General features: G+C 45.9%; 1 protein-coding gene across 1 annotated transcript; it reads right to left on the minus strand.

Moving 5' to 3' along the window:
• Positions 1-258: 258 nt before the first annotated feature.
• LOC122114852 (spermatogenesis-associated protein 31A6-like) lies at positions 259-15560 on the minus strand. Its single transcript, XM_042688114.1, has 7 exons — positions 15297-15560; positions 15030-15089; positions 10110-10228; positions 8559-8786; positions 6048-6339; positions 4407-4531; positions 259-3412 (listed from the first exon to the last, which is right to left on the minus strand). The coding sequence occupies exons 1-7, from the start codon at positions 15558-15560 to the stop codon at positions 259-261; spliced, it is 4242 nt and encodes a 1413-aa protein (XP_042544048.1).
• Positions 15561-16303: the final 743 nt, after the last annotated feature.

Below are 16303 nucleotides of genomic sequence, written 5' to 3' on the forward strand. Positions count from 1 at the left end.
GCTGAATAGAGACACAGGCTTTCTGGGAAGCAAGTCTGTCCCAGCATTGTTATGGTTTGAGAGCCTTCTGTCATTGAGAGGACGGCTATGGACAGTGTGGCTGGTTTGGGGAAGAGACCCTGCTGGTCTTCATTTGGACTCCTCCTTGGTAAGGAGGAGCCATGTAGGAGTGGGAATGTCTATCTGTGAGGGCTTGAAATTCTTTGTGGAAAGTTTTGTTGGAGGCAGAAGGCCTAACGTGAATTTTTTTTCTAGGATTCACCCAATGGTGTTCTTGAGTGTCTGGGCTTCAGGCCCTCCACTGTCTTGGATTCTGCTTGTTAAGTCTTGGTTCTTGCTATTGGCTGACTGGATTTTTGAATTTGACAGTGAGTCTGCCTGACTGTAGACTTTTCTAGGGAAAATAGACATAAAAAACTTCATTATTCGGTTTCCGAACTGACTCTCCGGGGGATGCTGTGCTTTCTCTGACACAGGTAGGCTGGAGTTCTTCACAGTTCTTGTTTTCCTAACCTGGGCAGGAGAGTTCAGCTTCCAGCCTTGTGAGGGCCTCATTCCTGCTGGCTTTGCCTTCTGTGTTGGAGCTTTGGGCCTCTCACAGCTCTGTGTCTCATTATGCCCATGAAACATTTTGCTGTACCATGGCTGCTGGAGTTTAGATGTCTTAGGTTCTTGCTGCTTCATGATTTGCACTCCCTTTGGCAAGGGAGTGCGTCGCTCATAGAAAGTGGATGTGCTGCTTCCAGAAAGGTTCTCTGAGCTAGTTAGAGAGCTCTGAGAAGCAAACATGTCGTCAGCAATCAGCATCTCGGGGGCACCACCTTGCAGGAATGGGTCAGCATTGCAGTCCTGAAGGATATCATCAAAAGGGGTGCTTTCGCTTGTACTGGTTGATCCTGTGTGTTCTTTAAAGTATGAATCAAGTGGATAGTTGGAAATTGAAATTCTCGGTGGTAATAGTGTTTCAGTGGTCCTCACTAGTTCTGAATTTCTGAGTTTCAAGTTATTGAAATCCAGGTTAGTGGGCTTTTTATACTCTCCCATTTCCATGAGACCTTCTGTGTACTCAGAATTGGGTGTAACAAAGACCTCTTTAATGGACACACTGTGGCAGAGGTTTTTTTTTTCATTTGTTGCAGATATGCCCATTTCTGGGCTATTTGTTGTTTCTAAACTGCTTCCTTCTGATTCTGGCACAATGTTATGGTGCCACTTTCTTCCTAGTAAGATACAAGATGGAGTCTCAGAAAGCAGTCTACATTCCTCTCCACTAGGAGAGACCTCCAAGGGACCACAGTTATGATTATCCTGTGTTCCCCTCGGGGTTTCAGGTTGTGAAGGAGGTTGAGAAGGTTGTAAGGCATGGCCTTCAGTTTTTTCTCTTTCTTTGCTCTTTTGTTCTTTGGGAAGGGCTTCTCTCTGGCATGCACCCTCCTTCACTGTGTGATAGGCCTTGAAGTTACTACAGGCCATGTAGGGTGAAGCTCCCTGTGAAGTTGGTAAAGGGGGAGCCTTTTTCAGAGTAAGGATGTTTATCGGTTTGAGAATTTTTAGGCATAAGCCCCACTGGTGCTTTGCCCAAAGCTTCTTGATATGCACATCTAGCAGCTGTTGAGTGGCAGCATCAATGTGGGAAACCTCCTGGGAGGAGCTCTTGCAGGTTTCCCTGGTATTTAAGGGTCGTTCTCCGCCAGTGTTCTTGCTAGAGTTGGAGTTACCACGGGCGGGCAAGGCATGATTTGTCTTGCCCCGGTAATGACAAACATGCATAGGGACCTTGTCGCTACAGGTCTGCTCCCATTTAGTGATGAGATGTGCTATTGGGGTTTCTCCTAGATAGTTCTTATTTGAATGAGTTGGGGGAAAATATCCTGAATCACTACTTGGTCTCATCATGTCGCTTTCTAATTTTTTCTGTGTTTTGGCCTCTAGAAAATCCCCTGAGGAGCTTTCTGCATTCCTGTCTAGAGCTCTCACTACTCTCTTCATAGAGAATTGCAGATCCGTTCTAGAGTTCTTCCATCCTTGGGATACTGGACACTCTGGGGTTGTTTTCTGAATATTCAGGTACCAATTCTCTACAGATGTAGAGTTTTGTAAAAATGCATGTTTGTGGTCTGTCTGATCTCTTCCTGTCAAATTCTTAGGTGACAGCTGGATCTTGTGATTTGTTTTACATAGGTGCTGTAGGATCCTCCCTTGGAGGTGATGTTCCAGCTTTTTCCTCATCTCTAGCCTAATAAAATCACTGGAATCATCACTAAAGCCTCTCTGGTTCCAGGTACCCTGTTCTTGACTAAAGGTTTTGTGAGACTGTTTGACCACAGAGGGTAAAGTTCTATGACATTGTAGGTGTTTCTTCTTGAGATGATGGTCTAATTGTTGAACAACAGGGGGGATTGTACAGGACCTCACTGGAGGTGAAGTACAGGATTGTATTAGGGTACAGAAGGTGCCATGGGCATAGGTCTGGATCTCAGCCACTGAGGAAGGCTGAGGCCAGGATACGGTTGGAGTGAAGGGTTGTGATTTGACCAAATGGTGCTGTAAAGGCTGTGGTAGAAAGTACGGTGGAGGTACTTTAGCTTGGACTTGTACCGGCACTAAGTGCAAGAAACTATTGAATAAAATAAAGGGTAAGTCTAGTGGATGACCAGACATTTGGACAGGAGCCACCAGAGACTCGCTGTGCAGGAAGGGAAGGCCCCAGAACAGTTGGCAGCATTTCTGCAAGACCATGGGGAAAAACAGCTCCTGAGAATCAGGAAGCTGCTGTGGTTTTCCCTCGGTGTTCCAGAAGGGCTGAGGGATGGCAGTGTCTTGTGCACTGCCTAGTGACTTCATCATGTTCCCCCGAGAATCCAGAGGGTGTTCTTTCTCCTGAGAAGCTGATTTCAGCTTTGCCCTCTTACTAATTACTCTGTATGGCAACTCCAGGAGATCAGAGTTGAGGGTTGGGATAGGAGAAGGCACCCGAGAGCTGTTGGTTGGAGAGCTCTGTGGGGTGGTTTCTGGTGGGACTTCCCTGATGTCACATGGGGGAAGACCCGAGTGTGAGTCGTGCCTGGGTGGAGTGCAGGCCACAGGTGGAGGAAAATGAGAACAGGGAAAAGACCCTTCTCCTAGAGCAATCGACGGCTCCGGAGGCTGAGACACACTCTGGGATGAGTGTGACTCAACAGAAACTGAGGAACCCATGTGGACTGGTGACAAGGTAGAGGCCAGAGGCTGCAAGCCCTGGGGTGAAGGAGATGGGGAAGCCTTCAGGGACACAGTGCTGGAGAAAGTGTCCTCCTCAGAGTCCCTCGCTGACGGGAGGGCTGTAGCAGATTCTGAGTTGAAAACTTCACCTAAGGCATCTCCTTTTAAGAAACGCTGAAAGCTTCCAGTGTCATCGAGTTTCCCTAGGGCGCTGTAGGAGACAGGAGACAAACTTCATTCAGCAACAGACAGTCCCAGTATGGGCAAGGGTATTTACCTGCTGTCCAGGGCACCCACAGTACCACACCCTGACATTTACACAGCCCTTGCTTTTCTACATCCTGTGGCTTCCGCCACATCCCAGGCCAACCTAAAGTCTTCCTCAACCCCAAGACAATTCCATTCTCTGGGGTAGAAATGCAGGCACAGGGACATGGGGAAAACCTTACCTACTCAGAAGGGAAGCTAAGTCATGCATCTCCTCAAGCTCTTCCCGAATCTCTCTGCAAACTAGAAACAGATGGTGGTTAGGGCAGATAAGGGAGGGCCTCTGGAACCTACAGGAGGCTGAAGGAAACATCTGTCTATTAAAGAACATGGAAGATCACATTGGATCCCAGATCTGTATCCATGGCCGCCAGATGTGTACCAGTGCTAAGAGGGCATATAGAGGGGTAGTGCTTCTTTATTTACAAGGGACCACCGGCCTGCAAACCTCCATCATCTGCACCACCTCTTGGGGCACCCGGAAAAAGGACATCTCATTGCTCATACAGTTTTTAGGGAATTGAATTGGGCCACATGTGGGCTTGAAGTTCCCAGCTCCTCATCAAGTCACTGTTACCTCTCAGCCTCTCAGCCCCTCCCCCTGTGTGAAACACCTCCACATCATCAATGTGACCTCTAAGCCTCTCAGCCCTGCCCTGTGTGACACACCTCCACATCATCAGTGTGACCTCACAGCCTCTCAGACCCTCCCCCTGTGTGACACACATCCACATCATCAGTATGACCTCACAGCCTCTCAGCCCCTCCTCCTGTGTGACACACCTCCACATCATCAGTGTGACCTCACAGCCTCTCAGCCCCTCCCATTTGTTATGATGCATGTCGCAGCTTCATTCCATGCAGAGAACCTGAAAAATGTCTCCAGTTCTGGTTTCTTTCCCAGGACTCTCCTCCTAAGGTTTTACACACTGAAATACTTGGTGGCCTGACTCTTGCTGACAGAGACCGAGATCAAATCCCCTTGGGAGAACTTGCGGAGCCTACCTTTCAGAGCAGCACGTTTCTTCCTGCACTTGATCTGGCCTCGTTTCTCCACAGGATACTGAGAGATGAGAAAAACGTGACTTAGACCTCTTTACTCTTTTCCTTTCCCTAGACAAGTTTAAGATATTTGGTGTTTCTGGATAAAATGATGTCTTCACCTATGTCCCTGCATTTCCTTTCTTCACAGTTAGTGTGGCTGCTAATTATTTCTGTTTTTCTTTCTTTTTTGGGGGCAGGGTCTGGTTCATGGGGCCTGAACTCTGGGCCTGGGCACTCTTCAGCTCACGGCTAGCACTCTACCACTTGAGCCACAGCACCACTTCTGGCAGTTTGCTTTTTGCTTATGTGGTGTAAGGAATCGAACCCAGGGCCTCACCTATGCAAGGCAAGTGCTCTATCACTGAGCCACCTTCCCAGCTCATTTCTGTTTTTCTTATATGAGATAGACAACAAAGATCACCTCAGTGCTTTTTCTGTTCTAAGGACCAAGAACCTGATTTCCAGGTGCCTCTCAGCTTCCAGGTTGGCTTTTCCTTCCTGAGTCCAAAGGTGACCTTATCCTCTGATGGGAGGTTGACATGGGCCTTGAACAGTCCGCTAATCAGCCTAACACTGGGGAAAGTGCAGTTTTCAGGCACCTGCTGTGACATAGGATTGAGTGTTCAAGTCCTCAGCTCTCAGGACCTCAGTCCTTGGTTGCTGAGTTTCAGGGTTTGAATTAACCCTGGTACTTGCTGCACTCCACACAGCTGTTCTGAGAACTCAGAATACTACCTTATGCTACTGACATTGTGCCCTGTATGCTGATAGTTCCTAGGAGAAGATGTCTCTCTTTTTTTCTGGAATTTCCCCTCTAGAGGCTTTGTTACTTGTTTTTGAGAAGTGCAAACATCAGTAAACTAAAGAACCATTTAAAAAATTATCAAGCAGTTGTACACGGGAGTTGCTATTTCACAAATTGGTATAACTGTTAATTCTTTCTGCAGTGTGTCCCCCCCCCCCCCCCGCAAATCAGCTCTTTCTTTCTTACTGTGATAGATTATATATTGGATTCTTGTCTACATATCCCCCTCTTCTCCATTGAGTACCCCCCTTTCCCTTTGACCCCTCCCCACCCTGTCAACAACACATTTCTGATTTTTCTATTTTACTGAACTTGGACTTTTGGCTTTCTAATAAATTCCACTTTAAAATCTCCTTTGACTCTACCATATCTCAGTCAATACATTTGTGTACACATGTGTAACATCCTCCGTATTTGTTGAGTATATACACTAAATCTACCTTCCACATATCAAGGAAAACATGGATCCTTTGTCTCTCTGGGACTGACTTAATTCACTTAATTTTCCCAAGTCTTCTATTCCTATACAAATGCTACAGCATCAGTCTAACTGATAAGTAAAATTCCAATGTGTGTGTGTGTGTCTCTATCTATCTATCTATCTATCTATCTATCTATCTATCTATCTATCTATCTATCTATCTATCTATCTATATCTATCTATCTATCTATCTATCTACGTACCTACCTACCTACCTATTTTTGGGTGGTCTGCCCTTAGAGATCTTACCTTAGTCAGTTTGTTCTTTCTCTCAGGTGTTGGTGAGGATGGATTTTCCTTGAAGCAGGGAAGTAGCAGTAGCAGGAGGTAGAGCCCCACCCCACCCACAATGGCAAGGATCATATCCGTTGCAAAGGTGGTGAGTTCAGGGCTCAGCCATGGAATAGCAACGCTTTTCAGTGACAAGAGAGGATTCTCCATCATCTGAATCGCACTATTGCTCTTGAGCAACTGAGCTCTGGGAGTTTCTTTGGCAATATATAGTAAATGAAGGCCTACATCACAAAGGCCTGGTTTTCTACTAAGTCACAAAGGGGAAAGAGTGATGTGTCACAAAGCCCTACCACTGCCACTAGCTCATCAAGTCCTTCATTCTTGGGCCCTCTAGATTCCTACCTCCAAATTCACCTGCTCAACCTGTCAGAGGCATTCTTCCATCCATTTCCTCTGCCTTTCCCCTTGACTCAGATATTACCTGTTTCTTTGGAGATCACTGCTTATAGTCTATGTCGTTATCAGTTTTGAAAATTTAGAGTTTACTCTGCAATTTGTGTTTTTCACTTTGCTTTGTAGTCTTCAGCTCCCAACTCTCCTGTGTTACTGAAAATTCAGTTCCCTGAATTCAATGTCAATTCAATGTCAGTGAGATTAATGTCTTAGCGTAAAGGAAATAAAGGTATATTAATTTGCAGGCAAAATGAGACCTACTTGAGCTATTGTCTGAGAAAGAAGAGCAGAACTTGTGGGTAGGGGAAAAAAGAGGTTTTTATGGACACACCCAGGAGCATGGACTTCCTGATGGATTTAAGCGCTGAGGCATGAAGGTCCAGCCTAATGGTGTTCTTGGGCCTGATTATTTCCAAATGTGTTAACCAGCAGTCTCCAGAGATGTAGTCATCGTCCTAAATGTTCCTTCAATACCTTGGAAAGCAAGATAAGGAGAGGAGTGTGGTGACCTTGACTCAAGGTATGAGAATCATCCTGAATTTCCTCTTCTAGGGAATGGCAATTAGGTGTGTGGGTGGGGCGATAGGAGAGTGAGAAAGAAGAGAAAAATGCTGCCTTTGAAAAATTCAAGTAACTGGAGGCATCTTGGTCTAGTCATGAACTAAATCCTCACATGTAAACATATTCAGATGTCAGGTCCTATTACATTTTCCTCACTCGCAATTGTACCCACCAATTTCTTTAAAAAGAGTTATTGTCAATGTCTAGATGCTTCCTGCTGAAATGGAATAATGGCCTATGATGACTCGGTCTCTTATCTGTAATCCCAGCTAAGCAGGAGACAGAAGTAGAGGACTGGAGTCCAAAGCCGCTCTGAGGAAAACTATCACAATGATAACTGAAAAAGATCTGAAAAATAACTAAAGAGCCATAAAAATAATGGGACCCTAACTCTGCCTAATGTGGTCCTGAGTTCAAATCATACTATTGCCAAACAAAACAACCTAAATAAAAAACTAGCAAGGAACTAGGGCTCCATGTTCTTCCAGTTACTACCAACCTCAACTTTCTCTTTTGTGTGGTTTTTCATGTGTGCTGATCATGGGATTGAACCCAGGGCAGAAGCCTCTTCCTGAGCTTTTTGCTGAAGGCTAACAGTGTAACACTCGAGCCACAGCTCCACTTGCTTCTGCTTGCTTTATAACAGCTATCCTAGTGGAGGTAAAGTGGTGAGACCCTGTGGTTTGGCCTTTTCCTAAATACTAGTGATGTTTCATGGGGCTGTATATCTGCTGTGGAAAAATTCCAGTTGATGTCCTCTGCCATATTCAAATTAGGTTTATTTTCAATTCATTATTCTGTGCCAAATCTAGGGCTTGAAGTCAGGTTCTGGGTGCTGTCCTTTGTGTTTTTGTGCTCAAGGGTAGTGCTCTGCACAGCTCCACTCTTGGAGAGAGGTATCTGTGTGATAAATTGGAGATAAAATTCTTACATGCTTTGCTGCCTAGGCTGGCTTCAATCTGTGATCCTAAGATCTCTGCTTTTGAGTAGGTAGGATTACAGACATGAGCTAGTGGTGCCCAGAAATTAATAGTTTTTTAGTCATTTAGTGTAGAACTCTCATTCCCAGCTGGAATAGAAATAGTAAAGTGCTAACCCTAGACACGCTTTTGTTCTATGTGATTATTTCCTTAAAGCCACAGTAGTTTATTCTGTCCTAACCTCTCATTTTAAATGAATATGCAAATTTTAAGGGAGTGCTCAATATTTTGCACTGTATGCAAATATCACTCAGCTCATAACTCACTTCCTTAGTCCGAAGCATATTGAACTGTCGAAGAGGAGGTATGGACTGGACCCAGTGTGTGAGCACAGTTGAGTCTCTAAGGGCTCCGGGCCAGGCTCAGCCTGGCAAATGTGCGGGGTTTATGTCTGGTCTGCACTTCCTCGCGGACACCAGCAGAGGCACTCGCGGCACCAAGTGGCGATAGTGTCCCTAGGAGCATCTGGGTTGGAGGCTCAGCAGGCTCCAGGGCACAGAGCAGTGTGCTGGAGGGTTGGGGTGGGGTTTACAGGTTGAAGCTTATTTTTGGTGTGCTCTGGCTACTTGAAACACAGAAGAGAAGAGAGCAGCAAGGAGGCATTAGCACCAAGCGGAGGACTGGAGTGATGGACAGTGGAGGACACTCAGACGCGGACATGGCCCTACCGCCGTGTTCAGGATGCTCGTGATTCTTTCTATGCAGACCTGGAACCCACGAGTGGCGGGATACATTCGTGAGTGTAGAAAATCGTTTAAAACTGTACCAGAAACAGAAAACGCCATTGCATTATTATAAACTTTTATGAAAACCGTGGCTGGCCTGCTTCTGAAAATGAAGCTAGCACGAGGTGGTTTATAGTTGATTTGCCCTCCTAAGTCCGGAAGATGAAAGTACTTTTGACTCTGGGAGCCCAGGTGTCTTGCAGTCCCCAAGAAAGCTCTCGTTGTGGTAAGGTTAACAGGCATGTTGAGAGAGGAGAGAATAAGATGAGATTGCTGGACAGGAAGATCAGGCCAGTGTCCTCACTGGTGTTTTGGTGTGGATGAATCTTCCAGGAACTTTGTTACTAAAAGATATCACTGGCCCTGGCCCAGGTGGCTTGGTCCTGCATTAGTATCATAGGTGTATGGAGTTGGCTCTCTACCCAGTAAGCAGACCAGAGAGATGCAGGGCTGTCAGGTGGGCACAGACTCCTTTGGCACAGAGAACAGACAGGTAACGGGAAGCACCACCATCTGAGACTTTCTTTCTTAAATTCTTTTTAAAACTGAGATTAATGATTTGACTTTAAAAATGTTTACTGTATTATCGAGGTGATATGTAGAGTGTTTACAGTTACACAACTCAGGTAAAAAGTATTCCTTTTTGGTCAATGTCATCCCTTCTCTCTCTCTGTCCTAATTTTTCCCTCCCATCCCCACTTACAGCTCTATAGTTCATTTTCAACATAGTGTGCAGTGAGAATCTTGCAGCATTTGCTCATCCATTGCCTTGTGACTCTTATCTCCATTTAACTAGCAAAAAATTCCCAAAGTGTAGGTATGGCTTAAATAGAAGAGCACCAGACTTGAGTGGAAAACACATGAGCATGAGGCTCTGAGTTCAACCTCCCAAAGAAACAAAAAAACAAACAAAATTAAAACATCTTCCTAGACTATATTGACATGGCTCAACTTTATACAAAGTTATATCTCTATAAATAATTTCTCTGATTTTTAGCTATTAAGGTCACTGGTTATTAGCAACTTAAACTCCCTCCCCCTTTAAAAAATAATATAAAAGCATAACCTCTTTCAATATCACTTACTTTCCATTAGTTGGAATTATCCTGCTGATTTTGTCAGATCAATGTGGCCTGGACAACTGTGATTCTTATTCCTCGACTGTTGATTTGTTAAACCATGGTAGTCTCCGTGTGGACCACACAGCTGTACTGGGGTAGGAGTCACATGTGCATAGAGAGTGATGTTAGGCAGCACTGTTGGAATCTGAGAGTCTTCTGGAAATTCCAGCCCTTGAGTTTTCTCCTTTCCTCATTTCTTCCTCAGGCTTCTCTCTAGCTTGTTGAGCCCTTCTTAACTCTGGCTCTTCCCCTGGGAATGTGCCTTCCTGAAATGCTTGATATCTTCCTTTGTGTTCTCCTTTGCGGTTTTGGCTCTTTGCAGCCACTGTGAAGGTCAGAAGTGGCTGCTCAGGCATCTGTGAGGGAGAGGGTACAACACTTTACAGAACCTGCAACTGCCACATGTCCTGGCTAGTGGGTGTCTCCTGTCCCCCAAGATGTGCTATGCTTCCACAGCAGATGTCTGAGCATACTTCTCACCTGAGGAAGATTCTTGCATAGCTCACTGCTTGGCCCTGGTAAGGAGGGGGTGTTTCACAAACCAGATCCCAACTTCTCTGTTCATGAGATCTCTACCTTGTGTTCTGGTTCACGGCACTCCAAAGAGAAACTAAGACCCATACCACATGTCTGCCATTTGTACTCACGTTTTTTATTATTTTTTAAAATGCCCCACAAGGAGAAAATATTTGCAAAACACATCCAAATGCTTACTGGTAATAATCTTTGTCCACACTAAAATATTAGTAAATAACAATAGTTTTCTTGGGATCCACATAGTTCATTGTTTAGACCAGAATTTCAATGGAATTGTGAAGCAACAGTAAGGGAAGTGGCTTTCCAGATTCTATAGAATGGAAATAATCCTCTGGGTTAAAGAAATTGAATAATATATTGTTCTGTGGCCATTTAAACCATTTCACAATAGAATCTGAGAATTTCGTAGAAACTACAGAATTGGGAAAGTTTGGGTTTAACATAACATGACTTCTGTTTTGAAACTGTGAGGTCACTGTCACTGATGTGGAATCGATCTGTGTGGTACTGTCCCAGAACCTCTTGCAGACAGGAGATGTCCTAAGAAAACTGCAGGTTAAGTCTGGCCCTGCTGACATCATTGAGTGACCCCTACAAGTGATTCCTAGAAGTCCATCCATTGCACAGATAGAGCCCTGTGCTTCTGATGTGAATACATATATTTCCTCCCTCTATACACAGCCTTCTCCCTTGACTGTACATATACCCGCCCAGTGTATCTTTAATATTCTGGATTGGTAGAGCCCAAAGCAGATTACATTTTGCAAATCACAATTTCATGAGTGGAAGTATATGTGTACATGGGGAAGAGACTGTATATTTGTAACATACCCTAGGTGTTTTATATTGCTTTTGAAATTACCTGACAGGGTTCTCTGATTAATGGCAGGCAGGGTCTGATAGTCCTACCCAGAGGACCTGGGAGGCCTAGGCAAGTGCAGCCACAGGACTCAGTGCTTTGGGGCAGTGGGCTCTCAAAGTCTCCTTCAAGTCTGTGTTTAAAAGCAGACACTGCTGCTTTGCCTATTCTCTGTATTTTATTTCACAAAAGGACCCAATCTTGACAGACCATGCAGAAGTTATGGGTCCTGTCAGAAAGTGGGGTGTGGTGGGTTGTTGAATGTAGCTGGGATGGGAATGTGTCCTGATGTGAATGCTGTGGGAGCCTGCCTGGCTGCAGAGGTAAGCCTTGTTCCTAGACTCTTCTGTCTTGACTGGTGCTGTCACTCCTCTACCTCCCATCTGGCCTGGCAAATGAGGACTGCACAGCTCTCCTTTTAGGGTTATTTCAGCCCATTAAAGACGCATATTGATGGTCAATATGTGTTCAGAGTGATATATAGGGTAGATAACAGAGAGTTTTAGAAAGTTGTACAGAAGTTCTTAGATCAGTGGTCGGTGTAGTCAGGAAATACTCATCAAATGTCAACTGTGGGTCAAGCAGTATAATGCAAGTTGAGGAAATAAAGATTAAATCTGGTTCCTTATGCAAATGACCTGCTTTATTTAAGCTGCATTGGCAGTGATTTGAGAGTCACCTCACTTGATTGCAACCTGTTTTTTTGCTGAATGAAGAGCTTCTCTTTTCCTTTAGAATTGTTATGCTTCTCAGAAATGTGTCCTGAGTACATTTAAACCTCAGAGGGAGTGAGTGAATTGGGAAACTGGCATTTTTTTCATAAGGACACACTTTACACTATGTTTTATGGAAAGAAGTAAATTGCTCAATCCTAGTTGTAGCAATCTCTAGTTTCATGTGTGATTACAAGCTTATGATTTCTACCTAGCTTGTTTCTCCCCTAAGGTGATGGTTCTCCAATTGGTTTTGTCAGTTCACTTGTTAAAAGGAAATAACTAGAAATGGTTCTTTTCTTCTGAAGCTTTTCAGGATTCGTCCATTGAAAAAGAAATTTTATTGATCAATAAGGCTCATCATCAGTTTTTCATATTGAGATTTTTTCTGATGAAGCAAGAGAAAGAAAACAAAAACAGGTCTTTTTTGTGTGTGTTCTGGTACTGCAGCTTGAACTCAGGGCCTGGCTACTGTCACTTACCCCCTAGTTTTTCTACTCAAGGCTATTGCTTTAGCACTTGAGTCACACATACACTTGTAGCTTTCTGGTGGTTGATTGGAGATAAAAGTCTCAGGAACTTTCCTTCCTAGGCTAGGTTAGAACTGGGCTCTTCAGTCTTCAGCTTCCTGAGTAGTCAGAGTTACAGATATGAGCAGAGGGACCCAATTTCTTATCAACTTTTGAAGAGAATGTCAGAGGCTCCCGAGCCTGCAGTGGTGTGCATGTCAGCCAGCTAGAGGCAGTGCTGTATGTAATTAGCAGTGTTCCTGTCAGGACTTATGAAAGTGTCACCTTGTGAACCCTTCCATTTCCCTAAGTGACTAGCAATCAATTATGTGAGTTGATTCTAAAGCCTCTTATTTAGAGTGTAAAATAAGTGATAATTCATTAAAACTTGATCAAATTGTTCCTCTCAAGGGAAGAGTGTGTCAGCATAGGTATTATTTCTTTTTCTGCACTAAGCTTTGCATACTTTGTGTTAGGAAAATAGAAATGTGGTTTCATACCATGGATGTTATCTGCTCTTTCTTAGAGTTTGTATGAACTTAGCTTGTGGCCTCCACATCAGGGCTCAGATTACAGACCAGACTCAATAACAGAACCAGAGAAGAACATTCTAGAGGTTTAGTAAACTTTGTATTCTGTGGAGTGAGATATGCCTATAGGTTAAACACAGGGGTCCTGAACAAAAGTGGAGGAGAGGGGGCTGATTGGTCCAGGTGTCATAACAGAGAGACAAGACAAGAAAGACAAGGTGAACAGATAGAAAGCAAAGACATGGAGGTTGAGGATCATAGTTGGGAGAATATGGAGAAGTTAGAGAGGATATGAAGTTAGAGGGCATAGAAAGCAGATGTGAGGAGAGTCAGAGGTTATATCAGATAACAGTGAAGGTGACAGGGCACAGCAGAGAAGGAAAGGGAGATCAAAACCACAGCAGAGAGCGCACCGGCAGGGGCCATGATAGAGAGAGGACAGAGTGAACAAGGAGCACTAACAGAGGACAAAGAGGCTGGGGGCTGAGCCAGCAGAAGATACAGTTCAGGGGATATAGCCAAAAGACATCAGGAAGGTCAGGAGGTGACAGAAAAGAGAGGAGAGGGAGGTCGTGAGGCACAGTAGACAGGACTCAGAGTGGAGGGCTCATCACAGTCAAGGAAGTCAGAACCCAGCAGAGGGAAAGGACAGGAATGGCTAGGGCATAGCGTGAACAGGGAGGTCGGGAGCACAGCTGAGAAGTTAGGCGGGTCACAGAGGAGAGGGGTGAATGAAGCTATAAAGGAAAGGAAGATCAGGAATCACAAACAAAGGGTATTTATCTCAGGGCACAGTCAGGGAGAGAGAAAACATGGAGGTCAGAGGGTACAGGCAGAGAAAGAAAGGGGCCCTACATCTTTGTGCTTTTATTGTGCCCAAAGTGATATCCAAATAGGGCCCCAGGGTTGCTCTATCCTGGAGTGTGAAGCATGGATGTGGTAGTCCAGAAGGAACTGAATGTAGTCAGGTTTATTGTGAGTACAAATGTCTGAGTGGTTTCTGTAAAAGGAGTTGGAGGAAAGTGGAGCGAGATCTGTCTGTTTTGCTCTTGCTGCCATCTGGACCCCTTTGGAAAGGATGTCACAGTGAGCAGGCCCAGCCTCTGTTAGGAGTAGTTCAATTACAGTTAAAAATGAATATGAAGACAGGACAAAATCATAAGCGTTCCCTACATGGGGACAATGTCCTCACAGAAAATGTCAGGGGACTGAATGTGTGGTGAGTTGTTTCACCATCATGAAATAGGCAAAGCAAGCCTTGTGAGCCGTGTGAGATTCTCAGTAACTTGTGTGGATGAGAAAATCCAGGCTTTGGGAAAGTGAGAAGCATTCTAAGGTCAGACACCTGGTACCTAGCCCAGAGCTTTCTGTAGTCTGGTTCTGGAATCAGCAATGACGAGATTATTACTACGTGAGCAGAGGGGACAGAGAGGGGGCTGGACTGCTGTTTCCAGAGGCCATGAAAAAGAAAGGTGTAGGGGGGAAATGGAGCAGGTGGCTCAGTTAAACAGGGAAGGAAATGAATCCCCACTCAGCCTCAGCCAATGCCATGTGTTTGGAGAGGCTGATTCCCTTCCTGGGATCCCTTTGTACACAAAAGGAATGGGGTAGACTGGTCTGCTGAAGACATCATTGCACCTGAGTTCCTTCCACTGTTATGCCTGCAGAAAACCTCTCCCTTCCAAAATGTTCTGAAATTTCCATTTTCCACAGTAATAGTTCAACAATTGGGTTTTCTGTTTTCTTTTGTTAATTTTTTTGGGTCCGGTCTTGAGGCATGAACTCTGGGCCTGGGCGCTGTCCCTCAGCTTTTCAGCTCAAGACTAGCACTCTACCACTTGAGCCACAGTGCCATTTCCGGCATTTTTCTTTTTGCTTATGTGGTGCTGAGGAATCGAACCCAGGACCTCATGCATGCAAGGCAAGCACTCTACCACTGAGCCACCTTCCCAGCCCACAATTGGGTTTTCTTTACACTTCCTTGTGCCAGGAGCATGTTAGAAGTTTACCGGTCCTGTGAACATGGTCTCAGAGTAATACTCGTAAAAGCCGGACACATGTAGAGAGGGCTGCAAAGAAAAGCCCTGAGACTGAAGCTGTTGAGCGTAGAAACTGTTGTGTGACAGGCATCCATAGATATCAATCAGCGCATCACATAACAAATTGCACGCTGAGTGTGTGAAGTGTGCTATTTTGAATGGATGAGAAGAGCCAACAGTGTGTCAGCCACAGTGGAGACTGTGGTTACCCTGGTAACAGACACAGCTGGTGCTGACCTGTGTGCCCTGCGCACCCATGACCGGAGGAAAGGCTGAGCCTGAGGCCCTGGTGAGTGAAAATGGAAATGATGTTGCAATAACCAGCGTGGCCCCGATAATAAGTGGGGCGCCGATAATCTGCATGGCTCCGTGGCCCGGCCGGCTGAAGGGGGCGGGAATCAAGAGGTGAGCCTCACTGCTGCACAGCCGGCCACCGGAGGGGGCGGGACATCGAGAAGCTGGCCCCGCCCCGCGGGGAGTGCCACAGGAGGGGCGTGCCATGCCGCCGAAGGGGCGGGGCAAGCCGCCGAAAGGGGAGGGGCACAGCCTGTGCCTAGGCTGCCTGTTAGGAGTCCTGAGGTAAGACCGAGAAGGGGAGAGTAGGGGAGAGACCAAGAGTCCTGAGGAGAGTCCTGAGGAGAGTCCTGTGGAGAGTCCTGAGGAGGCTCCTGAGGAGAGTCCGGAGGAGAGTCCTGAGGAGAGTCCTGAGGAGAGTCCGGAGGAGAGTCCTGAGGAGGGTAGGGGAGAGAGAGCAAGGAAGAAGTAGAACAAGGGAGAGGGGAGACACTGAGTGAAGAGAGGCGACAGCAGGGACAGCCTGCCGAGTAGCGCAGGGCAGGCCTGAGGAGGCAGGCCAGCCTCCACAGCCATCCGGGACGGCCTCCAGAGGTCATTCGGGGCCTCCTCGAGGGGCCGTCTGGGACCTTTCTCTGGAGCGGCCTGTGGAGAGGCGCCTCCTGCGCAGGCGGGGCAGGCCTGTGGAGAGCAGAGAGGCTGCAGAGAAGGAGGAAGGGAAGAAAAGGAAAAGCCTTCCCCTTCGGAGCTTTGCAGCTTTGCAGCTTTGGAGGTCTGGGGTTGGAGGTTTGCAGAACAACCGACTAATTTGTGGTTTGCAGACCAACTAATAAAGATCGGGGCTGCCTACTGGAGACTTGGAGGCTTCATGGTCGAGGCTGCTCTTGGTTCTGGGTATCTAGCCCAGGACAACGTAGTCACAGGACCCCTTTCTGGTGTAAATAGTGTAA

This window comes from Dipodomys spectabilis, unplaced genomic scaffold (genome assembly GCF_019054845.1).
Source record: "Dipodomys spectabilis isolate Male_0828 unplaced genomic scaffold, ASM1905484v1 ptg000112l, whole genome shotgun sequence".
Classification (NCBI taxonomy): domain Eukaryota; kingdom Metazoa; phylum Chordata; class Mammalia; order Rodentia; family Heteromyidae; genus Dipodomys; species Dipodomys spectabilis.